The sequence below is a fragment of the Pristiophorus japonicus genome, chromosome 4 (assembly GCF_044704955.1).
Source record: "Pristiophorus japonicus isolate sPriJap1 chromosome 4, sPriJap1.hap1, whole genome shotgun sequence".
Taxonomy (NCBI): Eukaryota; Metazoa; Chordata; class Chondrichthyes; family Pristiophoridae; genus Pristiophorus; species Pristiophorus japonicus.
The window spans coordinates 237004830-237032340 of record NC_091980.1 but is presented as its reverse complement, the minus strand read 5'-3'; the positions used below and the strand labels follow the sequence as shown (position 1 = coordinate 237032340).

General features: G+C 43.9%; 1 protein-coding gene across 1 annotated transcript in view; it reads right to left on the bottom strand.

Moving 5' to 3' along the window:
* Nucleotides 1-15874: 15874 nt before the first annotated feature.
* gch1 (GTP cyclohydrolase 1) overlaps nt 15875-27511 on the bottom strand; it is a 106395-nt gene continuing 94758 nt past the window's right edge. Inside the window, exon 6 of the mRNA XM_070879184.1 lies at nt 15875-24129. Within this exon, the coding sequence (XP_070735285.1) occupies nt 24003-24129 (127 nt within the window). The 3' untranslated portion in view covers nt 15875-24002. The remainder of the gene's footprint in view (nt 24130-27511) is intronic.

Sequence of the window (27511 nt, the reverse complement as noted above, 5' to 3'; positions counted from 1 at the left end):
AGACCATGATCGGATCAGCCATGATTGTATTAAATGGTGGAGCAGGCTCGAGGGGCCGTATGGCCTACTCCTGCTCTTATTTCTTATGTTCTTATGTTACGGAGATGGAAATAGGTCTTAGTTCTGCTGCAGATATGTGGCCGGTAGCACATTTCAGGATCTAATATGACACCAAGGTTATGAACAGTGTGGTTCAACCTCAGACAGATGTTAGGGTGAGGGATGGAGTCAGTGCTAGGCAACGGAAGTTTTGGCAGGGACTGAAAACAATGGCTTCAGTCTTCCCAATATTTAATTGGAGAAAGTTTCTGCTCATCCAGAACTGGATGTCAGACAAGCACTGTGACAATTTAGAGAACGTGAGGGGTCGAGAGAAATGGTAGTAAGGTAGAGCTGGGTGTCATCAGCGTACATGTGGAAACTGATGTTGTGTTTTCGGATGATTTCGCCAAGGGGCAACATGTAGATGAGAAATAGGAGGGGGCCAAGGATAGATCCTTTGGGCACACCAAAGGTAACGATGTGGGAGTGGGAAGAGAAGCTGTTGCAGGTGATTCTCTTGTTATGATTAAATAGATAAGAGTGGAACCAGGCGAGTGCAATCCCACCCAGTTGGATGATGGTATAGAGGCGTTGGAGAAGGATGGAGTGGTCAACCATGTCAAAGGCTGCAGATTAGTCCAGAAGGACGAGGATGGATAGGTTAGCTTTGTCAGTCACGCAGGGTGTCATTTGTGATTTTGATGAGAGCCGTTTCGGTACTGTGGCTAGGGCGGAAACCTGATCGGAGGGATTCAAACATGGAGTTGTGGGAAAGATGGGCACGGATTTAGGAGGTGGCAATATGTTTAAGGACTTGAGAGAAAAAGGAGCTGGGGTGATAATTTGTAAGGACGGAGGGGGTCAAGGATTGTTTTTTTTTGAGAGGGGTGTTGATGGCAGATTTGAGGGGGAAGGGGACAGTACCCGAGGAGAGAGAACCGTTAACAATGTCAGCTAACATGAGAGCCAGAAAAAGAAGTTGGGTGGTCAGCAGTTTGGTGGGAATAGGGTCAGGAGAGCAGGAAGTGAGTCTCATGGTCAAGATGAGCGCAGAGACTTCATGAGTGGAGATCGAAGAGAAACTGGAGAAAGATTTGAGTTCAGGGCTAGGGCATGGGGGAACCTTAGAGGAAGTTTGGGCTGGTGGTCTAGGGGAAGGAAGGGAGGATGTAGAGACAGCTGAACGGATGGTCTCAATCTTTGAGACAACGACGTCCATGAGCTCCTCATACTTGTCAGAGGTGAGGTGGAGGAGACAGATGGGTTTAAGAAGATGGTTAGCAGTGGAGAATCGAAGCCGGTGGAAGGGGGAGATGGGTGGGAAGTGATGAGGAAGTGGTTAGAAATGGCCTTATCTGTGATTGGCACGATGGGAGCAGCGAGGCCACGAGAGATGACAAGGTCGATGGGGTGGCCGTGAGTATGGGTTGGGGCATTTACATGGAGGGTGAGGTTAAGGGAGGATAGGAGGCTATTGAACTCAGAAAAAGAGCATGATGAATTGAGATGGAGATTGAAATCGCCGAGGATGAGAAGTCGCTCGGTGCAGAGGCAGAGGGAGAAAAGCAGTGAAGATATCTCGGTAATAATACTTGGGTGGGCAGTACAGAAGGAGAATTTTAAATGAGGTGAGAGGGGTGGAATAAGGCCAGATGCTCAAAGGAGGAGAAAATGCTGGAGGAGTAGGGAACAGACCAAGGTGTGACCTGGTGATGAGAGCCACACCGCCACCATGGCGATCTGGGTGTGGCAAGTGGTGGAAGGTATAGCCAGGCAGGGAGGCTTCATTTAAGTGTAAGGTATCATCACCCATAAACCAGATTTCCGTCAGTGCCATGATGTCGTTGCAAGCATCCAAGTTCATGGATGACAAGGGCCTTGTTCGCAAGTGAATGGACATTCTGAGAAGGATGCAGAGAGGGTCGGTGATGCCTCCCCACTGCCAAGGTCCACAGGTTCAGTGGGTGCTGGGGGGAGATGAGTTGGATGGGGAGGAGATTGGCAAGATAAGCCCCCAGTGAGCACACTGGGCGAGAAGGTCGGCAAGAGAGTAGGATGGAACAATTGGAGTTGCTGCTTGTAAGGAGGCAGCGATGTGTGCCTCGATAGGCCCTTTGTAGGATACCAAGAGAGACACAGAGGGAAGCTGTAGGCTTGTCTAGGAGGGAGTAAAGCCTGAGACAGCAGCAGGAGAGTAGGAAGGTCGAAGAATAATGGATTAGGGTAGGGATTTGGGAGGGCAGAGTGTCTGAGAGAGGAGGGTTGAAAGGCGGCATGACGATAGGAGAGTGATCAGGTAGGGATCGAGAGAAAAGGAAAAGAGGGATGAAAAATAGTGAATGGCTCGAGTCCAGAGCAGCAGCACGCAAATGGATACAGGGGAAAGCTCAGGTTACATAGGCCTGTTCAATGTAGTAATTAATGGGATACAATAGTAGGAAGACCAGGGTCACTGTCAGAGGCCCCATGGAAGGACAAAGTTGAAATGAACAGGATGGGACCAGCACGGAGCATCGATGAACTGCTGTCCAAAGCAGATGAGTGAAGTCCAGAAGCTATTTGAGGGGTGGAGAGTTCAAAGATGGCGATTGTTGCCATAGGAATGAGTCGGTAGTGGTGGAGAAAGATGATGGCAAAATTGACGCAAGTTGGAGATCACGGTCGATCAAAGCGGCAGAGAAAAGTAAAACCACAAGCCAGCAACCAGCAAAGCTGAAAACTGGTAGAACGAGTCACCGGAAAGCAAGAGAAGCAGCAGTTGCAAGCTTGTAGCCAGCAGAGCTGAAAAACCAGTAGAATCAGTTCAGCAGACACACAGGCGCGGTTTAAAAGGTAAAAAAATCTTTCAGCAGCAGAGATAGAGACACAGCAGGTAAGTCCTGCAGTGTAATCCAGTGTCGTCCAGTGCAGAAATGTAGTGGTGTAATCAAGTGTAGTTCAGATGTCCAGAGAAGTCCAGGAGATCAGAAACCAATTTGACAAAAGAATTCAGCAGCATAAGACTTGAAGCGACTGTAAAGCACAGCAGAGCCACAGCCACTGAGGCAAACAGTGTAGTCAGTACAGCAACGAAGTCCTGTTTGTGAGGAATCCAGTGATGGTAGTCAAGTTTCAGCAGTTGAAAGAGCTCAGTGAGAACAAAGACACGCTTGGGGGATGGGCAGTGGGCGCTGCAGGGGTAGCCTTAAACTTGTAGTTTGAGCTGAAATGCCTTCACTATTAGAGGTAGGGTATCTTAAGCAATAGAAGAAAGGAGTTTGGGGGAAGAAAGGGCAAAAGATGGCAATGAATGACCACGGATATAGTTGAAGAGAAGAGCAGCCCAGAAAGGAGCTGCCAGCCCAGGAGCAATCTTGAATTCAAAGGACTCTCACCATCCCAAGCTTATGCTTTGGTACATAAGGACTCAGACTGATCTGTGCAATTAGATCCATGATTGGCATGCAAAGAGATAGCTGGAGTATGCCCAAATCGTAACAGCTACGACTGAGGATCTCCAGACACTTACCCTCCCAAAGTATGCAAGCGTAAGTGAAAATGTTCTATTCATACACTATTTTTTTGTATTCTGTCCCTCACAAGCATGGCCATCAGCACACAGGAAAATGTAAAAGTCTCCAGTAAGGCAGAGCAGTAGGACCATCAGCAAAGTCAAAAATGAATCTGGGACTTTTCTAGTACAATTTAACAATTTATGCACTGAGCCATGAGGCTGTAAGTTGGCATGAAGTATAAGAATCATTTAAAGATAATTTTTTAACCAATTTCCACCGATAAGTTCCAGATTATTTCAGATGAATTGGTGAAATCCAATTCCATTTCATTTCTCACTTGCAAATTCCCACATTCAGACATTTACAGGTCCACATTGTATAAAAACATGTGAACGTGTGTGTTTGTAGCATACAACATGCAAGGTGTCACTAACACATCCCAGAACCCCATTTTCAACACCAAATTCTTGAGGGAAATCCAGAAATGATACAAGTTCATCTATTTTTTTTAAAAACCAATCACCTCCTCAGATATTGCATGAAGTTGTGTCAAAGTTAAATGCAGATTAGGCATCCAAGGCAACACAGCCACCAGTTTTAGACATTTTCTAACTGTTCCTTTATGGCTATAGTTGTTGCAGAGCTGTCAGTTACTAAGTGAATGAGTATTCAAGATTATTTTAAGTATGTTTTAGGATCTGTTTGCAGTAGAGACAAATAGGAAATAAAATAGATAAAACATTGTTAGTTCCATTCATTATTTACTGTGAAAACTTAGGATTCCTACCTGGTAGGTCTGCCTATGACTTGTCTGTCTGCATATGCATAAGAGACATTGGGGTCGAAATTGATCAAAGGCAAGTTCCGCACATTTACCGTCGAAAAGACTGCTAAGATCCTGACGGTACTTTGGGCGGAAGTTCGGTCAAAAAGGGTGAAAAAAGTGCCTGGCGGCAAAAATGGGCCTTACACGCCGATTCTGGGCAGTAGATGGAATTCTGGATGGCAAATGCAATCCTGGAGAAAGTTACGCCGTGGCTGGAGTCGGGCCCAGGGAGGGGGGAACGCACAAAAAAAATTTAAAAACAAGGGGGAAAAAAAATCACAATCTTCAGAGGACGCTTTAACACAAAAAAGCTGCAAATGAAAAAAGAAAATCTCACTTACCTTTTTTTGCAGGTCTTCATACCTACCGTCCAGGTAGGACCTGCTTCCATGAGCTCGAGAGTCAGCGACAGTTGGCGAGAGGCGGGAGCAGCGTCGGAGCGGCCTATAAAAGGCCCAGCGGGAGCTCGAGAGTCAACGGCAGTTGGCGAGAGGTGGGAGCAGCGTCGGAGCGGCCTATAAAAGGCCCAGCGGGAGCTCGAGAGTCAACGGCAGTTGGCGAGAGGTGGGAGCAGCGTCGGAGCGGCCTATAAAAGGCCCAGCGGGAGCTCGAGAGTCAGCGGCAGTTGGCGAGAGGTGGGAGCAGCGTCGGAGCGGCCTATAAAAGGCGTACCGGTGCAGCTACAGCGGGAGAGAAAGCAAAAAAAGTAGAAAGGAATCAAAAGGTGACGTCACAGCCAATGGGGTAAGTGATTGGCTGGTGATTGGTGAGTAGCCTTTTTATTTTTATATCAGTAAAGTAAACTGTAACATTGTTATTACCAATTTAAGGGTATTTAAGGGTTAAGGCATGGCAGGAGAGCTCGGTCACGTGATATGCTCCTCCTGTGCCATGTGGGAACTCAGGGACGCTTCCGGTGTCCCTGACGACGATGTGTGTAAGAAGTGTATCCGCCTCCAGCTCCTGATGGACCGCGTTGCGGAATTGGAGCTGAGGGTGGATTCACTCTGGAGCATCCACGATGCTGAGAATAACATCAGTGGCACGTGTAGTGAGTTGGTCTTATCACATGAGAAGGATCCACAGCCAGCTAGGGAATGGAAGACTAGCAGGAAGAGTAGTACAAAGAAGGTAGTGCAGAGGTCCCATCTGGTCATCCCCCTGCAAAACAGATACACTGTTTTGAGTGCTGTTGAGGGAAATGACTCATTAGGGGAGAGCAACAGCAGCCAAGTTCATGGCACCGTGGCTGGCTCTGTTGTACAGGAGGGCATAAAAAAGAGTGGGAGAGCGTTAGTGATGGGGGATTCAATCATAAGGGGGATAAATAGGCGTTTCTGCGGCCGCAATCGAGACTCCAGGATGGTGTGTTGCCTCCCTGGTGCAAGGGTCAAGGATGTCTCCGAGCGAGTGCAGGACATTCTGAAAAGGGAGGGAGAACAGCCAATTGTCGTGGTGCACATTGGTACCAACGACATAGGTTAAAAAAAGAGATAAGGTCCTACTAGACGAATTTAAGGAGCTAGGAGTTAAATTAAAAAGTAGGACCTCAAAAGTAGTAATCTTGGGATTGCTACCAGTGCCACGTGCTAGTCAGAGTAGGAATCGCAGGATAGCACAGATGAATACGTGGCTTGAGCAGTGGTGCAGCAGGGAGGGATTCAAATTCGTGGGGCATTGGAACAGGTTCTGGGGGAGGTGGGACCAGTACAAACCGGACGGTCTGCACTTGGGCAGGAACGGAACCAATGTCCTAGGGGGAGTGTTTGCTAGTGCTGTTGGTGAGGAGTTAAACTAATATGGCAGGGGGATGGGAACCAATACAGGGAGACAGAGGGAAACAAAAAGGAGACAAAAACAAAAGACAGAAAAGAGATGAGTAAAAGTGGAGGGCAGAGAAACCAAAGGCAAGAAACAAAAAGGGCCATTGAATATAAAAGGGCTGCAGGAGGGGTAAAAACTAAAAATCAAGGTTTAAAAACTAGGATGAAAACACTCTACCTAAATGCATGCAGCATTAGAAATAAAGTAAATGAGTTGACGGCACAAATCATTACAAATGGGTATGATTTGGTGGCCATTACAGAAACATGGTTGCAAGGTGGCCAAGACTGGGAATTAAACATACAGGGGTATCTGATGATTCAGAAAGATTGGCAAGAAGGGAAAGGAGGTGGGGTAGCTCTGTTAATAAAGGATGATATCAGGGCAGTTGTGAGGGATGATATTGGCTCCAATTAACAAAATGTTGAATCATTGTGGGTGGAGATTAGAGATAGTAAGGGGAAAAAGTCACTGGTCGGCGCAGTTTATAGGCCCCCAAATAATAACTTCATGGTGGGGCGGGCAATAATCAAGGGAATAATGGAGGCATGTGAAAAAGGAACGACAGTAGTTATAGGGGATTTTAACCTACATATCGATTGGTCAAATCAAATCGCGGGGGGTAGCCTGGAGGAGGAATTCATAGAATGCATACGGGATTGTTTCTTAGAACAGTATGTAACAGAGCCTACAAGGGAGCAAGCCGTTTTGGATCTGGTCCTGTGTAACGAGACAGGAAAAATAAACGATCTCCTCGTAAAAGATCCTCTCGGAATGAGTGATCACAATATGGTTGAATTTGTAATACAGATTGAGGATGAGGAAGTTGTGTCAGAAACGAGCGTACTATGCTTAAACAAAGGGGACTACAGTGGGATGAGGGCAGAGTTGGCTCAAGTAGACTGGAAACAAGGACTAAACGGTGGCACAATTGAGGAACAGTAGAGGACTTTTAAGGAGCTCTTTCATAATGCGCAACAAAAATATATTCCAGTGAAAAAGAAGGGCGGCAAGAGAAGAGATAACCAGCCGTGGATAACCAAGGAAATAAAGGAAAGTATCAAATCAAAGACCAATGCGTATAAGGTGGCCAAGGTTAGTGGGAAACTAAAGGATTGGGAAAATTTTAAGCAACAGCAAAGAATGACTAAAAAAGAAATAAAGAAAGGGAAGATAGATTATGAAGGTAAACTTGTGCAAAACATAAAAACAGATAGTAAAAGCTTTTACAGATATACAAAACGGAAAAGAGTGACTAAAGTAAATGTTGGTCTCTTCGAAGATGAAAAGGGGGATTTAATAATGGGAAATGTGGAAATGGCTGAGACCTTAAACAATTATTTTGCTTCCGTCTTCACAGTGGAAGACACAAAAACCATGCCAAAAATTGCTGGTCATAGGAATGTGGGAAGGGAGGACCTTGAGATGATCACTATCACTAGGGAGGTAGTGCTGGACAGACTAATGGGATTGAAGGTAGACAAGTCCCCTGGTCCTGATGAAATGCATCCCAGAGTATTAAAAGAGATGGGGGAAGTTATAGCAGATGCATTTGTTATAATCTACCAAAATTCTCTGGACTCTGGGGAGGTACCAGCGGATTAGAGAGCAGCTAATGTAATGCCTCTGTTTAAAAAAGGGGGCAGGCAAAAGGCAGGTAACTATAGGCTGGTTAGTTTAACATCTGTAGTGGGGAAAATGCTTGAAACTATCATTAAGGAAGAAATAGCGGGACATCTGGATAGGAATAGTGCAATCAAACAGACGCAGCATGGATTCATGAAAGGGAAATCATGTTTAACTAATTTACTGGAATTCTTTGAGGATATAACGAGCATGGTGGATAGAGGTGTACCGATGGATGTGGTGTATTTAGATTTCCAAAAGGCATTCGATAAGGTGCCACACAAAAGGTTACTGCAGAAGATAAAGGTACGCGGAGTCAGAGGAAATATATTAGCATGGATAGAGAATTGGCTGGCGAACAGAAAGCAGAGAGTCAGGATAAATGGGTCCTTTTCCGGTTGGAAATCAGTGGTTAGTGGTGTGCCACAGGGATCAGCACTGGGACCACAACTGTTTACAATATACATAGATGACCTAGAAGAGGGGACAGAGTGTAGTGCAACAAAATTTGCAGATGACACTAAAATTAGTGGGAAAGCGGGTTGTGTAGAGGACTCAGAGAGGCTGCAAGGAGATTTGGATAGGTTAAGCGAATGGGCTAAGGTTTGGCAGATGGAATACAATGTCGGAAAGTGTGAGGTCATCCACCTTGGTGGGAAAAAAAAACAGTAAAAGGGAATATTATTTGAATGGGGAGAAATTACAACATGCTGTGGTGCAGAGGGACCTGGGGGTCCTTGTGCATGAATCCCAAAAGGTTAGTTTGCAGGTGCAGCAGGTAATCAGGAAAGCAAATGGAATGTTGGCCTTCATTGCGAAAGGGATGGAGTACAAAAGCAGGGAGGTCTTGCTGCAACTGTATAAGGTATTGGTAACGCCGCACCTGGAGTACTGCGTGCAGTTTTGGTCACCTTACTTAAGGAAGGATATACTAGCTTTGGAAGGGGTACAGAGACGATTCACTAGGCTGATTCGAGAAATGAGGGGGTTACCTTATGATGATAGATTGAGTAGACTGGGTCTTTACTCCTTGGAGTTCAGAGGGATGAGGGGTGATCTTATAGAAACATTTAAAATCATGAAAGGGATAGACAAGATAGAGGCAGAGAGGTTGTTTCCATTGGTGGGGGAGACTAGAACTAGGGGGCACAGCCTCAAAATACGGAGGAGCCAATTTAAAACAGAGTTGAGAAATAATTTCTTCTCCCAGAGGGTTGTGAATCTGTGGAATTCTCTGCCCAAGGAAGCAGTTGAGGCTGGCTCATTGAATGTTTTCAAGTCAAAGATAGATAGATTTTTAAGCAATAAGGGAATTAAGGGTTACGGGGAGAGGGCGGGTAAGTGGAGCTGAGTCCACGACCAGATCAGCCATGATCTTATTGAATGGCGGAGCAGGCTCGAGGGGCTAGATGGCCTACTCCTGTTCCTAATTCTTATGTTCTTATGTTATGTGGCAGTCTTTTCTCCTGCAGGAGCGGAGGACCGCTCGGATGAATCTCGGGCGGGAGGACTTTTGTCGGTGTTGCACGCCGGCGGACACTCCCCAGCGGTCCTTCCAAACCACCAGCGTGAGGGCCTCACCAATCTGCCACGGAGGGGAGAGAGCGCCGACAAAACGAGGAAATCGCTGAGAAAACTTGTTAGCTGGCGGTAGGACCATCAATTTCGGGCCCGATAAACATAAAAGCCAGTTAATTTGCACAAAAAATTGGGTAGGCCATGTTTGGAGAATTGCAAGCAGTTCTAGGTACCATCATACTACAGCCAAGGATAGGATACAGCAAAGATTCAACAGACTTTATAAGCAGTAATAGTCAAAAAGTGATCCTTTTTCAAAGAAACCAAATAGGTGAAGCAGGAAGCCCTCACAGATATTTTCAAAATTATGAAAGATTTTTGAGAGGGTAAATAGTGAAAGATTAGCTGGGATTTTGCATTCTTGCAGAATCTCCGTGTAAACTCCACTCAGTTATTTATTGATTCATTCATAGTCTAACAATCAAGCCATTTCCAGGTTGGTGTATCAATAACTAAAGGACATAAGTTTAAGATCATCACCAAAAGAAAATGCCGAGGCCAGTTAAGAAAAGCTTTTTTTTTTAAATGTAAATTGTTGGGACACTGAATGCCCTACAAGATACATTGGTGGCCTCTGAATCCACAATAGCTTATTAAAGGGAAGTAGATAAATATTTGAGAGAATTTTTTTTAATATAAAAGGTACAGCGAAACATCAGAAAGTGAATAGCAATTTCAGCGAAATGACAAATAATTGTGAGTTGTCATTTAGCTTAATTGCCTTTTTGTTAATTTGTTGCTTGTTGAGTTTCAGTGATGTTCTAAATTAAAACATTTTCTAGGAAGGCATCATGGTTTATTTTGGGCTCCAGTTTTCCCCCAAAATGATACTAAAATTAAAAACTTAAGAAAAAAAAACATTGACGGTCCTGCTCTAGGCAATTATGGAATAACGTGGACTTCATGTCAAGCCGCTCCTGTGGCAAATATTTAGGGCAAACAAAATGAAAGACAAAACAAAGGCAGATTATTAGACTATTTCTGTCTGAAACGTTGTCTAAAATAATTTGGAATAATTTAAAGTTTATTGTCGATTTTTTTTCTTATCAGGCAATGCTGTAGGGCAAATTCAGTGCTTCTAGTGGGGATCCCTGCTCTGGGAGCACAAGTTGGTGAATCGGAATTGCTGTACTGTAAACCTACCCCGGACCCATGCCGGGGGCAGGTGATCACTGAATTACCTTTGTAGCTTCACAGTCCTCTGTTGCAAATCTGACAACTAATCCAAGGAACGTAGGTCCCCTGCAGTCAGAATCAGGGGAAGTCATAACGGGGAACAAAGAAATGGCAGACCAATTGAACAAGTACTTTGGTTCGGTATTCACGAAGGAGGACACAACCTTCCGGACATAAAAGGGGTCTGAGGGTCTAGTAAGAAGGAGGAACTGAGGGAAATCCTTATTAGTCGGGAAATTGTGTTGGGGAAATTAATGGGATTGAAGGCCGATAAATCCCCAGGGCCTGTTGGGACTGCATCCCAGAGTACTTAAGGAGGTGACCTTGGAAATAGCGGATGCATTGACGGTCATTTTCCAAAATTCCATAGACTCTCGATCAGTTCCTATGGAGTGGAGGGTAGCCAATGTAACACCACTTTTTTTAAAAAAGGAGGGAGAGAGAAAACAGGGAATTATAGACCGGTTAGCCTGACATCGGTAGTGGGTAAAATGATGGAATCAATTATTAAGGATGTCATAGCAGCACATTTGGAAAGAGGTGACATGATGGGTCCAAGTCAGCATGGATTTGTGAAAGGGAAATCATGCTTGACAAATCTTCTGGAATTCTTTGAGGATGTTTCCAGTAGAGTGGACAAGGAAGAACCAGTTAATGTGGTGTATTTGGACTTTCAGAAGGCTTTCGACAAGGTCCCACACAAGAGATTAATGTGCAAAGTTAAAGCACGTGGAATGGGGGGTAGTGTGCTGACGTGGATTGAGAACTGGTTGGCAGACAGGAAGCTAAGAGTAGGAGTAAATGGGTACTTTTCAGAATGGCAGGCAGTGACTAGTGGGGTACCGCAAGGTTCTGTGCTGGGGCCCCAGCTGTTTACATTGTACATTAATGATTTAGACGAGGGATTAAATGTAGTATCTCCAAATTTGCGGATAACACGAAGTTGGGTGGCAGTGTGAGCTGTGAGGAGGATGCTAGGAGGATGCTATGAGGCTGCAGAGTGACTTGGATAGGTTAGGTGAGTGGGCAAATGTATGGCAGATGAAGTATAATGTGGATAAATGTGAGGTTATCCACTTTGGTGGTAAAAGCAGAGAGACAGACTATTATCTGAATGGTGACAGATTAGGAAAACAGGAGGTGCAACGAGACCTGGGTGTCATGGTACATCAGTCATTGAAGGTTGGCATGCAGGTACAGCAGGCGGTTAAGAAAGCAAATGGCATGTTGGCCTTCATAGCGAAGGGATTTGAGTACAGGGCAGGGAGGTGTTACTACAGTTGTACAGGGCCTTGGTGAGGCCACACCCTGGAGTATTGTGTACAGTTTTGGTCTCCTAACTTGAGGAAGGACATTCTTGCTATTGAGGGAGTGCAGCGAAGGATCACCAGACTGATTCCCGGGATGGCGGGACTGACCTATCAAGAAAGACTGGATCAACTGGGCTTGTTTTCACTGGAGTTCAGAAGAATGAGAGGGGATCTCATAGAAACGTTTAAAATTCTGATGGGTTTCGACAGGTTAGATGCAGGAAGAATGTTCCCAATGTTGAGGAAGTCCAGAACCAGGGGGTCACAGTCTATGGATAAGGGGTAAGCCATTTAGGACCGAGATGAGGAGAAACTTCTTCACCCAGAGAGTGGTGAACCTGTGGAATTCTCTACCACAGCAAGTTGTTGAGACCAATTCACTAAATATATTCAAAAGGAGTTAGATGTAGTCCTTACTACTAGGGGGATCAAGGGGTATGGCGAGAAAGCAGGAATGGGGTACTGAAGTTGCATGTTCAGCCATGAACTCATTGAATGGTGGTGCAGGCTCGAAGGGCCGAATGGCCTATTCCTGCACCTATTTTCTATGTTTCTATACAGCTCCTTCAAATTCTGCAATTATTAATACAGTAATCTAGAATCAATTTGCACCATTGCCAATAATATATACTTTCTTCACAAAACAGGACTTACTTAATCATGCCATGGCTTACTGACTAGCCTTCCCATGTGCAACATGCAGTTGTTAGATAACGTTTAGAAAAATAAATTCTCCTACAACCAATGGTGACTGTAATTTGCTTGTACAAGTAAACATTTTGTCATTTCAACAGAGCCTTCACTACTCCAGGATAATCCTGGAAAGAAAACATAACCCTGGCTTCTTTTCTCCATGACCCAACATCTCCTTTAATCCATCTCCTGGCTGCTTTCACCCTCTCCTCCAATAATAAGTGGTAGGAACTTATGGACTTTTTTTTGTTATGAAGATTGAAACTATCCATTCAGCTGCCTCTGCCATAATCCCACCTTCCCCTGCCCTCTAAAGCTGAATCTCCCCTCCACCCACCACCCCACCCCCACTCCCACAACCTGGTCCTGTCCCCAGATTCTACTTCTACTAAAATGCTAAACTTCTCCATCACAAAAACTGTATGATTCTACCTACATAACATTGCCCATCTGCTTCCAAAACCCTCATCCATACCTTTGTCACCAATGATTCCAATGATCTCCCGGCCAGCCTCCCATTCTACACCCTCCATAAACTTCAGCTCATCCTAACTTTTGCTGCCCATATCCTATCTCACACCAAGTTCCACTCATCTATTACTCCTGTGCTCATGACCTGGTCCCCAAATTTAAAATTCTCTTTATGTTTAAATCCCTTCATGGCCTCACCTTTCTGTACATCTGTAATATTCTGCAGCCCTACCACCCTCTGATAACTCTGCTTTCCTCCAACTCTGGCCTCTTGTGCGACCCCCACTCTCTTTGTCCCACCATTGGTAGCCATTCCTTTAGCACTCTAGGCCCTATGTTCTGGAATTCCCTCCCTAAACCTCTCTGCTTCTACACTGCCCTCTCCTCCTTTTATGACCTTTCTGAAAGCCCATCTCTTTGATCAGGCTTTTTGTCACCAATCCTAATATTTATTTATTTGGTTTGGTATCTAGTCTGATTATGCTACTGTGAAGCACCTTCAGACATTATTCTACTTTACTGGTGTCATATAAATCCAAGTTATTGTTGACAAGCAAATGTTTCATGCCTTATCTAGGCTTTGCATACCTAATTAATGCTTTAACAAGCTTTAATCGGATTAGTTCTGAAACAGCTGACTCATTTGCAGATCACAGCACCTGGCATGTAGAACTGACCTCCTCTGCGACGGAATTCCTCATCGGCGCCAAGGCCCAAAACCTCCCTCGGGAGCTGGCACCTCACAACTTGAGCCTCCTCGGGAAAATCCCCTCCGTGCCTTTCAGTTCTGCACGGAGGGGTTTCCTGTACGGGCTGCTCTTGCACACTCTCCACATTGCCTTCCTCGGCTTCCGTCCGGACACGCCATGGCGTACCATCTTGCAGTCCGGAGGAGGCGGAGTCCCCAATGGAGTGCGCTCTACGCGGGAGTCCTCCCTCTATTTATTGGAGACTTGGCTTGGAGGGTGTTGCACGGAGCAGTCCCGTGCAATAAGTTTTTAAGTCAGTTCATGGGCTCCCAGGCTGCCTGCAATTTCTGCGGTCTGGAAGAGTCCGTGTTCTATGTTTTTAGCAAATGTGCGAGGTTGCAGCCCCTGTTCCATTATTTGAAGGGGCTGCTCCTCAAATTCTGGTTGCACTTCAGTCCCACACTCTTTGGGCACCCTGTGCGGAGGGGAACGGGCAGGTCGGAAGGCCTCCTCGTAGTACTGCTCCTGGGCATGGCCAAGGGGGCCATCAGTCGGTCCAGGCAGCGGGGGGTCGTTCAGCCCGACTGCCTGCCTCTCTTCCGCGGTTACATCCAAGCCAGGGCGTCCCTGGAGATGGAGCACGCGGTGTCCACCGGTACGCTCACGGCCTTCCGCAAGAGGTGGGCGCCAGAGGGACTGAAGTGCATCATCATCCCGGCAACCAAATTTTAATTTGATCATTTAAGTTTAAAGTTTAATTTGTTGGTTTGAGTGCCCCCCTCCCTCACCCAGTTTAGCCAGGGGGCACTTGTATAATTTCTGTTTTTAGTGCCCTAACCCCCCCCCCCCCCAAAAAAAAAGGGGCACTGGAAAAAAACATTATTTTGGAGTGTGACCCCCCTTGCAGGAGCCATTTGTTTAAAGTGCGCAACTAAAATAGTTGACCTCCTCTGCGATGGAAATCCTCATCGGCACCAAGCCCCGAAACCTCCCTCGGGAGCCGGCACCTCACAACTTGAGCCTCCTCAGGGAAATCCTGTATGGGCTGCTCTTGCACTCTCCACGTTGCCATTCTCGTCTGCCGTCCGGACATGCCATGGCGCACCATCTTGCCATCCAGAGGAGGCGACGGTCCCCAATGGAGTGCACTGGAGTCCTCCCTTTATCTATTGAGGACTTGGCCTGGAGGGTGTTGCACGGAGCAGTCCTGTACAATAAGTTTTTAAGTTGGTTCACGGGCTCCCAAGCCGCCTGCAATTTCTGCGGTCTAGAGGAGTCCATGTTCCACGTTTTTATGGAGTGTGCGAGGTTGCAGCTCCTCTTCCAATATTTGAACGGGCTGCTCCTCAAATTCTGGTTGCACTTCAGTCCCACACTCCTGATCTTTGGGCACCTTGTGCAGAGGGGAGCAGGCAGGTCGGAGGTCCTCCTTGTCGGACTGCTCCTGGGCACAGCCAAGGGGGCCATCAGCCGGTCCAGGCAGCGGGCGGTCGAGGGGGCCATTCAGCCCGACTGCCTGCCTCTCTTCTGTGGTTACATTTGAGCCAGGGTGTCCCTGGAGATGGACCACGCAGTGTCCACCGTTACACTCGCGGCCTTCCATGAGAAGTAGGCCCCGGAGGGACTGGAGTGCATAATCACCCACGGCAACCAAATTTTAATTTGATCATTTAAGTTTAAAGTTGAATTTGTTGAATTTGCCAGTTTTAGTGCCCCCCCCCTCCCCCCCTCCACCCTTCCCTTTTAGCTAGGGGGCACTTGTATAATTTCTGGTTTTAGTGCCCTAAAAAAAAATTATTTTGGAGTGTGACCCCCCCCTTTGCAGGGGGCATTTGATTAAAGTGCACAACTAAAATAGTTGACCTCCTCTGCCCCCACCTCGCTAACCTGGGTGAGACAGCATTAGCTAGGTGAAAATCATGAACTTATCCCCAAAAAATCATGTCGTAATTTTATAATTTAAAACAAAATGTTGCTCAAATTCTAGACACCAGCTACTTACATTTTGTAAAGAAATAAAGTTTGTGAAGGTCAGCTCATTTAAAATTTTAGTGTAAAGTATAACTTAATGGAGAGAAAGTGTCACAACAAATAATACTTTGTATAAACAACTAATGTACATGACATATATACATTATATCTTTATTTGTGATCGTATATCCAATACAGTGCTGTATGTGCACTAAAACCAAATGCATTTCAAAAAAGACAGAACAATTACAAAATGTGAGAGTAAAATAAACAATCTATTTGCTCTGAGGATACAACAGAGTCCAAGGCCACATTTTAGTGCTAACAAACTCCACGCTAATACACTACAATAGGTTGCTCAGAACATAGTGAGTGTGGAATTCCACATACCTGAATTAAATATAATTTTTTCAACATAAGGAACTTGTTTACAGTAAATTAGTACACGATTCGGGACCACTCTATATATAGCTAAATTGATAAATTAATAACATCCGGTTTTCCTTACGTAAAATTGCACATTAACATTCGTAACAATGCAATAGTATTCACTTGAGTACTGCAGAGTCCTAGAATGTCACACAATTCAAATGTGAAAACATTAACTTTTGAAATAAAGGATCATCATTGCACAGTAGAGTACACATTTAAGAAAATGCGCATCACAGAGACATAAGCATTCATATTACAAGGAGAATCATACACTGGTTATGAAGTTTTTGCAGCATTCAAGTGCAATTTATCAAGAAATAATCTTACAGTAATGACAATGCTTAAGCCTACACTCTGAATGTCATCACGTGCCAATGATGTAGGATGCACTTGTTCAGTGTCTGTACCAAATTCCTGCTGGCTCAAAGCATGAACCAAATATAGAATAATTTCACATTCAAAACTTAGTTTGTATTAAAATAGAATATCTGCTAAACCTTTCAATTCAATTAAACCCTGCACTCAATGTTCATTCCTTCAAACTGAATTAACACTCTGCTCTCTCACTACTTTAAAAAAAGAGGAATCAGCAGCTTGGTAAACTTGAGGATACAATACAAAATCTGTCATCTGTCGCGAAGCATTTTAGATTTTCCTCATTGCAAGAAGCTACATAAATTAATTGGGTCCTAAATTGACACTTTTTATCATTGGCCGAGCGATAAATTGGAGCTATTTTTAAAGGGTAACAAAAAGAGCCTTTTTTTAAAAAGAAAGGTATCAATCCTCAAGTCACGCATCACTACATATACACATTGTATTGCACTTTCAGATTCCCCAGAAAACACACTACAATAGCCTGTGCTCAAGGATAGTGTTTGTTTTTAAATAATTATAATTAATTATGATTAAAAAGTTAATTCACAAGTTATTAGTTCTATATTTCACAAACATAAAATGTTTTTATTGGTAAATATTAAATAATTTAAATACTTAGAAAGCCCTTGACCTTGTCCAACAGGTACAAGGTACTTGTTGCTTGTGTGGATGAGAACAAGGACTGCAGGGAGGATAGCCAAACTGACCACGGCACCGTGGTACAGGAGGCCATTCAAGTGGGGAGAGTAAAAAGGAATGTGGTAGTGGTAGACGACAGTATAGTCAGGGGGATAGATACTGTTCTCTGCAGCCGCGACAGGAAGGCTGTGTTGCCTGCCCGGTGCCAGGGTTAAAGAAATCTCCTCCTAGAGGAGGATCCAGTAGTTGTGGTCCACTTAGGAACCAACGACATGGGTAGAACTAGGAATGAGGTTCTGCTGAGGGAGTTTGAGGAGCTAGAGTCCAAATTAAAAAGTAGAACCTCAAAGATAATAATCTCTAGATTATCACCTGAGCCACACACATATTGGCATAGGGACAAGCAGATTAGAGGTTTAAATGCGTGGCTCAAAGAGTGGTGTGCGAGGAAAGGATTTCAATTCATGGGACACTGGCACCAGTACTGGGGAAGAGGGAGCTGTTCCAACTGTTGGGACGGGCTCCACTTAAACCAGGCTGGGACCAGTGTACTGGAGAATCGAATAACTAGGGCAGTAGACAGGGATTTCTAGTAATGAAGCGAGGGTGGGAGGATTCAGGAAAGAGTAATTTTAAAAGCAGCAAGAGAAATGTCAAGGCTCCAGAGCAGAGCAGACTTTTAGGTAAAAATAAGCAGTGGTCGGGAAGGGACAGAGAAAGTAACAAAAGTAATAAGGCATCAGTGACTAAGGTGTCATCAGGGAAAAATAGAAAAAAGTCCAGCTAAAGGCACTATATCTGAATGCGCAAAGCATTCACAACAAAATAGATGAATTAACAGCGCAAATAGAAATGAATAGGTTTGATCTAATAGCCATTTCAAAGACGTGGTTGCAAAGAGGCCAAGATTGGGAGCTAAATATTCCAGGATACTTAATTTTTAGAAGAGATAGGCAAAATGGAAAAGGAGGAGGGGTAATAAAGGAAGGGATAAAGACAGTATCTCAGCTCTGAAAATGAAGAAGTAGAATCAGTTTAGGTGGAACTAAGAAACAGCAAGGGGCAGAAAACATTGGTGGGAGTTGTCAATAGGCCCTCCAACAGTAGTTGTAATGTAGGGCACAGTGTAAATCAGGAAATTAGAGGCGCATGTAACAAGGGTAATACAGTAGTCATGGGGGAGACTCGGCAAACCAAATTTGCAGTAATAGTGTAGAGGACGAATTAATAGATTGTATACAAAATAGTTTTCTAGATCAGTATGTTGAGGAACCAACTAGGGAACAGGCTATTTTAGATCTAGTATTGTGCAATGAGAAAGGGTTAATTAATAACCTTGTGGTAAAGGGGCCTTTAGGGAAGAGTGACCATAAAATGATAGAATTTTATAGAGAGTTTGAAAGAAACTTAGTTAAATCTAAACAAAGCAAACTACGTAGGTATGAGGGGCGAGTTGGCTAAGGTAGATTGGGAAACTATATTAAAAGGTATGACAGTGGACAAACAATGGCTCGCATTTAAAGAATTTTAATACGTAAATTGCAACAAATATATATTCTTTTAAGGCACAAAAACCCCACAGGAAAAGTGGTTCAACTGTGGCCAACAACAGAAGTTAAAGATAATATTAGATCAAAGGAAGAGGCTTATAATGTTTCCAAACAGTAGAAAGCTTGAGGATCAGGAGGATTTTAGACTTCAGCAAAGGAGAAGAAATTGATAAAGGGAAAATAGAATGAGAGTAAATTAGCAAGAGACATAAAAACAGACTGTAAAAGCTTCTATAGGTACGTAAAAAGGAAATGATTACCGAAAGTAAACGTGAGTCCCTTACAAGCCGATTCAGGAGAAATTATAATGGGGAATAAGGAAATGATAGAAAAGGGGGGGATTGTCCTATGAGGGGAGATTGAGTAGACTAGGCCTATATTCCCTAGAGTTTAGAAGAATGAGAGGTGATCTCATTGAAACAAACAACATTCTTACAGAGCTTGACAGGGTAGATGCAGGGAGGATGTTTCCTCTGGCTAAGGAGTCTAGAACCTGGGGTCACAGTCTCAGAATAAAGGGTCGGTCATTTAGGACTGAGATGTGGAGAAACTTCTTCACTCAGAGGGTGGTGAATCTCTGGAATTTTCTATCCCGGATAGCTGCTGAGGCTCAGTCGTTGAATATATTCAAGACAGAGATCAATAGATTTTTTTGAATATTAAGGATATGGGGATAGTGCAGGAAATGAGGTAGAAGGTCAGCCATGATCTTATTGAATGGCGAAGCAGGCTTGAGGGGCCAAATAGAAACTCTATTCCTTGTGTTCTTAAGTAGATTATTTTCCTGCAATAGTTCACAAGGACTAGTTAAGCATTTAATCAGTATCATCATGAAACACAAAGTTAGTATGCAGGTACAGCAAGTAATCAGGAAGGCAAATGGAATGTTGGCCTTTATTGCAAGGGGGATAGAGTATAAAAGCAGAGAAGTCCTGCTACAACTGTACAGGGTATTGGTGAGGCCACACCCCACACCTAGGTTACTGCGTGCAGTTTTGGTCTCCGTATTTAAAGAAGGATATACTTGCATTGGTGGCTGTTCAGAGAAGGTTCACTAGGTTGATTCCGGAGGGGATTGACTTATGAAGATAGGTTGAGTAGGTTGGGCCTATACACATTGGAGTTCAGAAGAATGAGAGGTGATCTTATCGAAACAAATAAGATAATGAGTGGACTCGACAAGGTGGATGTAGAGAGGATATTTCCACTCGTAGGGGTAAGTAAAACTAGGGGACATAGTCTCAGAATAAGGGGCCGCCCATTTAAAACTGAGATGAGGGGGAATTTCTTCTGAGAGTTGTAAATCTGGAATTCTCTGCCCCAGAGAGCTGTGGAGGCTGCGTCATTGAATATATTTAAGACAGAGATAGACAGATTTTTGAGCGATAAGGGAATAAAGGGTTATGAGGAGCGGGCAGGGAAGTGGAGCTGAGTCCATGATCAGAGCAGCCATGATCTTATTAAATGGCGGAGCAGGCTCGAGGGGCCAAATGGCCTACTCCTGCTCCTATTTCTTATGTTCTTATGACACATGGGCCTTGAAATCGTGCTGTGTGAATATTAGTGTACAACTGCTTAATGTGTTTCTACAAATTTCTTTTCCTGCAATTTTAACAGAGGCATTAACTGTCATTTTTAAAAGGTTTAATGCCTCCATTAAAAGCAGGCGTCAAAATAATTCCATTCAAATGTGTTAAGCATGTAATTTTACAGCCCTAGTTTGCATGATTACACTCAGGCTGTGCTGGATCTTTGGTTAATAATTATGCATTTAAATAATGATAATGAAGTACTTCATTAAATTGCCTTGCCACCAGGTAAACTAGTAACAAAATGTTTCAGATTTGGCAATTCGAGCTATTTTATAGAAGATGCCAGAGATTGCTGAACAAAAGCAAAACGGAAGGGCAAATTTGGTAATCCATATCCTGACTGAAAATGTGGTAGTCCATATTCTTTCAATTCAATTATTCTCCACGTATCATTAGTGAATCAGTCACCAGGCACATCTATTCCTGGTTATTCTCATCATTTATTGCACAAATGTAAATAAACTTTAACCACCCCCTGATTTTATTTTCTTCTCCTCTCCCTCAAGGTCAGCATCCTCCAACCCCTCCAACTGACTAACTGATATTTGGAAGTCACACTGCATGGATTTGTGGGAGACCCCATGTCCTTTCTACTCCATAGTACTTTGTACGTATGTTGTATTGTTGGGCTATCATTTAAGCACCGCAGCTTCCTTGTCAATATATTATTGTCTGGATTTAGGGTCAGCTAGCAGTGCTCAGTATGCAGTATTCATGCTTCATGTTCTGCTTCCTCCAATCCTCGATCTTCCCTCCTCAGACGTCCTCTTCCCACATATTTGCGATATAGTTATAAGTCAATCTAAACCAATGATGAAGCCTATTTAAACCATACACCACTTTTATCCAAACATGTGTTACGCTGGCTACAAAATGGTAGCTTTTTGTAAAAGTATCAATAGCTGTGCATTCCAGGAACTTATTTATAATACTAGGAGTTCAGATCTGTCCTGAAATCTAAGCTCCTTTTAAACATAGTATAACAAGAGAATGGCTCCACTATAAAATAGAAGCATTCATTGCAAATTCTAAGCCTAGAATCGTGGAATCTTTACAGCATAAGAGGAGCTATTTGGCCCATCATGCCTGTGCCAACTCTCGGAAAGTGATTTATTTACTCAGTCTTATTCCCTTGCCTGATTCTAACCTTTTAAGAAAATCTTGGAATGTGACACCAGGGCTCATCATAAATCTGACATAATAGTGAAAATGCACATTTCCACTATACTGGTGTCTTGATTAAGGATTGTCCTTAATGAGATTGGATTAGAAACGCAATTCAAATCAATTACATTTGCAAATTATATCAAACTAGAAAGGGCAGTGGAATCGAAGGATACAGAATAGAAATTATAGATTGAGTTGGACAAAATATATAAGTGGGCAGAACAATGGCAGATGAACACTAATACAGACAAGTGTAGAAGACTGCACAATCTGTGAATGGAATTGAACATATTAAAGATGATGATGAGAAAGACCTAGCGTTTTAGTAGACTTGACGCTGAATATGTTCAACCACTACAGGGCAGCAATCAACGATTTGGATGTAGGGTTAGAAGGAGAGCTAGAGAAATTTGTAGATGAGAATAAAATAGAGGGCCTAGTAAATAATTGTGAAAACCAAAGGAAGCTGCAAGGGAATATTGATAAGATGGTGGAATAGGCAAAACATGGCAGTTGGAATTCAAATGTGAGGTGGTACACTTCGGTTAAAAGAAATAAAAGTAATAATTATACTTTGAATGAGGAGAAGCTGGGTGATGTGCAAAAGTAGAGGAATTTGGGGGTTCAGGTTCACAGCATATTAAAAGCAGCACCTCAAGTGGATAAGCTCATTTTCAAAAAAGATAATGGAATACTGGGTTTTATAGCAAGAGATATAGAATATAACATTCAAGATGTAATGGTGAATCTATATAAAACCTTAGCAAGACCACAGTTGGAGTACTGTATACAATTTTGAAATCCATACTACAGAAAGGATGTTGAGGCATTGGAGAGGGTACTGCGTAGATTCTCTAACATGCTGCCTGGTATGAGGAAATACAAGACGATCAAGAAAGACTTGAAAATTGGGACCCATTAGAAAAGAGATTATGGGTTAGGGTTAGATGATTGATAGAGGTGTCTGAAATGATGAAGGGATGGGGCAGGGTAGATTAAAAACCCCACTGTTTCCAGTAGCTGAGGGGTCTAGAACAAGGGGACATTGATACAAGATTAAATTTAAGAGATTTAGGACAAAGAACAGGAAAATAATTGTTTTTTTTATATAAACAGAGGGTTGGGAGGCTATAGAATGAATTAGGGACCATTTCAACATTTAACAATAAGTTAAATATGAACACAAACTAGATGGACCATTTCCAGGTTATAATTTCTATGTAAAGGCAATGGAATGCTGAACTATGAACATTAGAATACAAGTTAGAGGAAGTCTGGTCAGACCATATCTTGAGTACTGTGTCCATTTCTAGCCATGGAGATAAAAAGGAGACAGAAGTGCCTCATCTCAGGTCTGAGTTATGGGAAAAGCCTGGAAAAACTTGTGCTTTTCATCCTTGAAGGAAAGAATCTGAGGGGCAATCCTATCGAGATGTATAAAATGGTTTTGAAAAGATAAATCCAGAAAATTACTTTAAATTACAAAAGTAGAACAAGGGGCCACAGGGTGAAGTAGTACAAGGACTGATGTAAGGAACTGTTTCTTCACACAGATAGTGACCAATACATGGATTGGTCCGCCAGATCAAGTGGTGGAGATAAAAACCCCAGAATCATGAAGAACCAATTAGATGCCCTAATTTTAGGGTCAATCTGGATGGATGCAGTAAGATGGACAGACTGACCTCCCTCGTTCATAATTATCTTTTGATAAATGAAGGAATCTTGATTTGGATCAAGCCTGGGCACCTTCTTTGTAATATTTGTGTACAGTATTTGTTGACCCACATTAGTTCTCAAATCTGAAGCAAACAACATTACTGAAAGGGTTTGGCCTGATCTGGTGAATCTAATTTATCAGTGGAGTGGAGTCAGAACTCGATACAAAAAAAGAGAGTTCACAAGCTCAAACCACAAGTAGCACTGTCACATGGGGAAGACCTATGCCATTATCTCTAGTCACCACTTCAAATTCTGTCACCGTGCCATTGAAGCCAAGCTATCAGAAGCTCTGGTTGACGTGGACAAGAGGAAAAAAATAAATCTAAACCATGTAGGTGTGCAGGGAGGAGACCATCTGAAGGATGTGAGATGGATGAAGCATTTAGTGAAAATTCAGAATCACTTGCGATTATCCCCCATTCAACTATCTGGCAGATATGAAAGAGAAAGTATTTTTATTTTTAGTTGATAGCTACCAATCTGTAATGTTGTACAAGTATTCTGAGTAAACCTCTATTTGTTTAATTGCATCAGATGCTAACCAGTTGGTTACAAGACATTTAAAGCGATGAAACTACTATGTTGTAAATTTGAGAATTTCATACAGCCAAATATTAAACACTAATAACAGAGACTATTTGTTACAAATATGTTGGTACAGCCCTAGGTACATTACTATTAACAATTAGATTTTTTTTTGTCTGCCTGAATCAGACATTTACACATACTACAGAATACAAACCAGTAAAAACAATTAAACCACGTACTGAACATCTAAAAGCAGCCCATCCACTTAGTGCAGTTCCATCCAGGGCACGATTTTCAGTTCCTAATAAGAGTCAGAAATTCTTCACGGGTCTTTGGGTCTTCCCGGAAAACACCTAACATTGTGCTGGTTACAGTTTTACTGTTCATCTTTTGTACTCCCCTCATCACCATGCACATGTGCCTGCAAACAAAAATGACATTATAAACAGATTTGTTGACGGTGTTCTCCATGTGGGTTTTCCACCGAGTGATTTCTCAGAATGGCTTGGCTGCTCAGTGAGTTTCGTGCAATTTCATTTTACACCCCATCATTACTGAAAAATACAACTGCTAAACACTGCGGTTGCTGGAAATCTGAAATAAAAACAGAAAATGCTGGAAATACTCGGCAGGTCAGGCAGCATGTGTGGAGAGAGAAAGAGAGTTAACGTTTCAGGTCGATGACCTTTCGTCAGAACTGGAAAAAGGTTAGAGATATAACGGGTTTCAAGCAAGTGCAGAGGCAGGGAAGGGGCAGGTAGGAAAGAGCAGAAGGAAAGGTCTGAGGGTGGAAAGCAGGAGAGATTAAAAACAAAAGGGATCATGGTGCGAGGCAAAAGGAGATGGTAATGGGACAAGTAAAGGAACAAAAGATGGGTCTGGAAGAGATGTAACTGGGAATAGCAGAACCATCAACAGCAACACATATGCTGCCTGACCTGCTGAGTATTTCCAGCATCTTCAGTTTTTATAACTGAAAAATAGCTTTTTTTAACAAACCTTTAGTTTATTTTTACAACTTCCCACTGAGCACAACTTTCCAAAACCAAAAACCAAATCAGCATGTTTCCTGTTATGTCTCAAATAAAGCAATGTGAACGAGTACTGTAGACTTGAGTAAGTGTGACCTTAGTCTCTTTATTCTGACTCCAGAGTGCTGGCACAGCATGGGAGGCCTGCTTATATGCAGTGCTCCCAAGGGATGCTGGGATCCCTTGGGACTCCAACAGATGCGCCCTCTGGTGGCGGTAGAATGCTGGTTACAAGGTGTTGCATACATAACATCAATCCCTTCTCAAAGTCAATAGTACACTTATTTACAGGGTGAGACGATCTGGGGCTTTCCACTCCCTAGTCGATCGTCTCGGTACAAACACAGGTGCAGGTGAGTTGGTTGGGCCTTTCCTGGGCTGTTGCGCAGCTGGTCTTGCTGGGCTGCTGGGGATGATGAGTTCAGCTTTGTAGTCAACCGTGCTGTCGATTGCCACTTGTGTGTGTATCGGAGGGTCGAAGTTGGTGGTGTCCTCTTCAGGTTGCTCGTGGCTGTCTGTGAATTGCAGTTTGGTTTGGTCCAAATGCTTTCTGCAAGTTAGTCGATTTTCAAGTTTGACCTCAAACACCCTACTCCCTTCTTTGGCTACAACAGTGCCAGCAAGCCATTTGGGACCATGTTCATAGTTGAGTACAAATACAGGGTCATTGACTTCAATATCGTGAGACAAATTTGCGCGATCATGGTACATCCTTTGTTGATGCCGCCTGCCCTCGACATGATCATGAAGATCAGGATGGACTAGAGACAACCTTGTTTTGAGTGCCCTTTTTATGAGCAGTTCGGCAGGGGGAACCCCGGTGAGCGAGTGGGGTCTTGTGCGGTAGCTGAGCAGGACTCGGGACAGGCGAGTCTGCAGGGAGCCTTCCGACACGCATTTCAAGCTTTGCTTGATGGTTTGGACTGCCCGTTCTGCCTGGCCATTAGATGCGGGCTTGAACGGGGCAGATGTGACGTGCTTGATCCCATTGCGGGTCATGAATTCCTTGAATTCAGCGCTGGTGAAGCACGGCTCATTGTCGTTGACAAGGACATCAGACAGGCCGTGCGTGGCAAACATGGCTCGTAGGCTTTCGATGGTGGCAGTGGACATGCTTACAGACATTATTACACCATCTATTTTGAATAAGCGTCCACAACAACCAAAAACATTTTGCCTAGAAACGGGCCAGCGAAGTCAATGTGGATCCTAGACCACGGTTTGGAGGGCCATGACCACAAACTTAGCGGTGCCTCCCTGGGTGCATTGCTTAGTTGAGAGCAAGTGTTGCATTGGTGCACACAAGACTCCAAATCTGAGTCGATGCTCGGCCACCACACATGGGATCTGGCTATAGCTTTCATCATTACTAGGCCTGGGTGGGTACTGTGTAGGTCGCATATGAACGTTTCCCTGCCTTTCTTAGGCAAAACCATGCGATTACCCCACAAAAGACAGTCCACCTGTATGGACATTTCGTCTTTGCGCCACTGGAACAACTTGATCTCTTCATGCATCTCCGCTGGGACGTTGGACCAGCTCCCATGGAGGACTCAGTTTTTTTACAAGGGACAGTAAAGGATCCTGGTCCAGGCCCTGATTTGGCGGGCCGTAACGGGTGACTTTTCATTTTCAAATGCATCCATCACCAAGAGCAAGTCTGCAGGCTGTGCCATTTCCACCCCGGTGGTGGACAATGGTAGCTGACTGAGAGCATCAGCGCAGTTCTCTGTGCCTGGCCTGTGGTGAATTACATAGTTATATGCAGACAGCATGAGCGCCCATCTTTGGATGCGAGCAGAGGCGTTGGTATTAATACCTTTGCTCTCTGAGAATAGCGCTATGAGCGGCTTATGGTCAGTTTCTAACTCTAACTTAAGCCTAAACAGATACTGGTGCATTTTTTCACCCTGTAAACGCATGCCAAAGTTTCTTTTTCAATCATGCTGTAGGCCCTTTCAGCCTGGGCGCATAAACGACCGGTTGCAATGTTCCCGATTCATTTGCTTGTTGTAACACACACCCAACCCCGTACGAAGACACATCGCAAGCTAGCACTAAACGTTTACATGGGTCATACAGAACAAGCAGTTTGTTGGAACATAACAGATTTCTGGCTTTCTCAAAAACAATCTCTTGTGATTTTCCCCATACCCAGTCATCTCCCTTGCGTAGCAACACATGTAGAGGTTCTAGCAAGGTGCTTAACCCAGGTAGGAAATTACCAAAATAATTGAGGAGTCCCAGGAATGACCGCAGCTCTGTCACGTTCTGTGGTCTCGGCGTCAGTGGGTCTAATGCCGTCTGCCGTGATTCTTCTCCCTAAGAACTCGATCTCTGGCGCCAGGAAAACACACTGAGCGTTTCAACCTGAGTCCCACACAATCTAGCCGACTTAGAACGCCTTCCAGGTTCTGCAAGTGTTCGATGGTGCCCTGGCCTGACCAGTATGTCGTCCTGGAAAACCATGGTGCGCGGAACCGACTTTAGCAGACTTTCCATGTTCCTTTGAAAAATAGCCGTGGCCTATCGAATCCCAAACGGACATCTATTGTAGATGAACAGACCTTTGTGCGTGTTGATGCAGGTGAGGCCTTTCGAAGATTCCACCAGCTCCTGCGTCATGTAGGCCGAGGTCAGGTCCAACTTGGTGAACATCTTCCCTCTTGCCAGCGTCGCAAATAGGTCGCCAGTCTTGGGTAGCGGGTACTGGTCCTGCAGCGAAAAACGGTTAATTGTTACTTTATAGTCCCCACAAATTCTGACCGTACC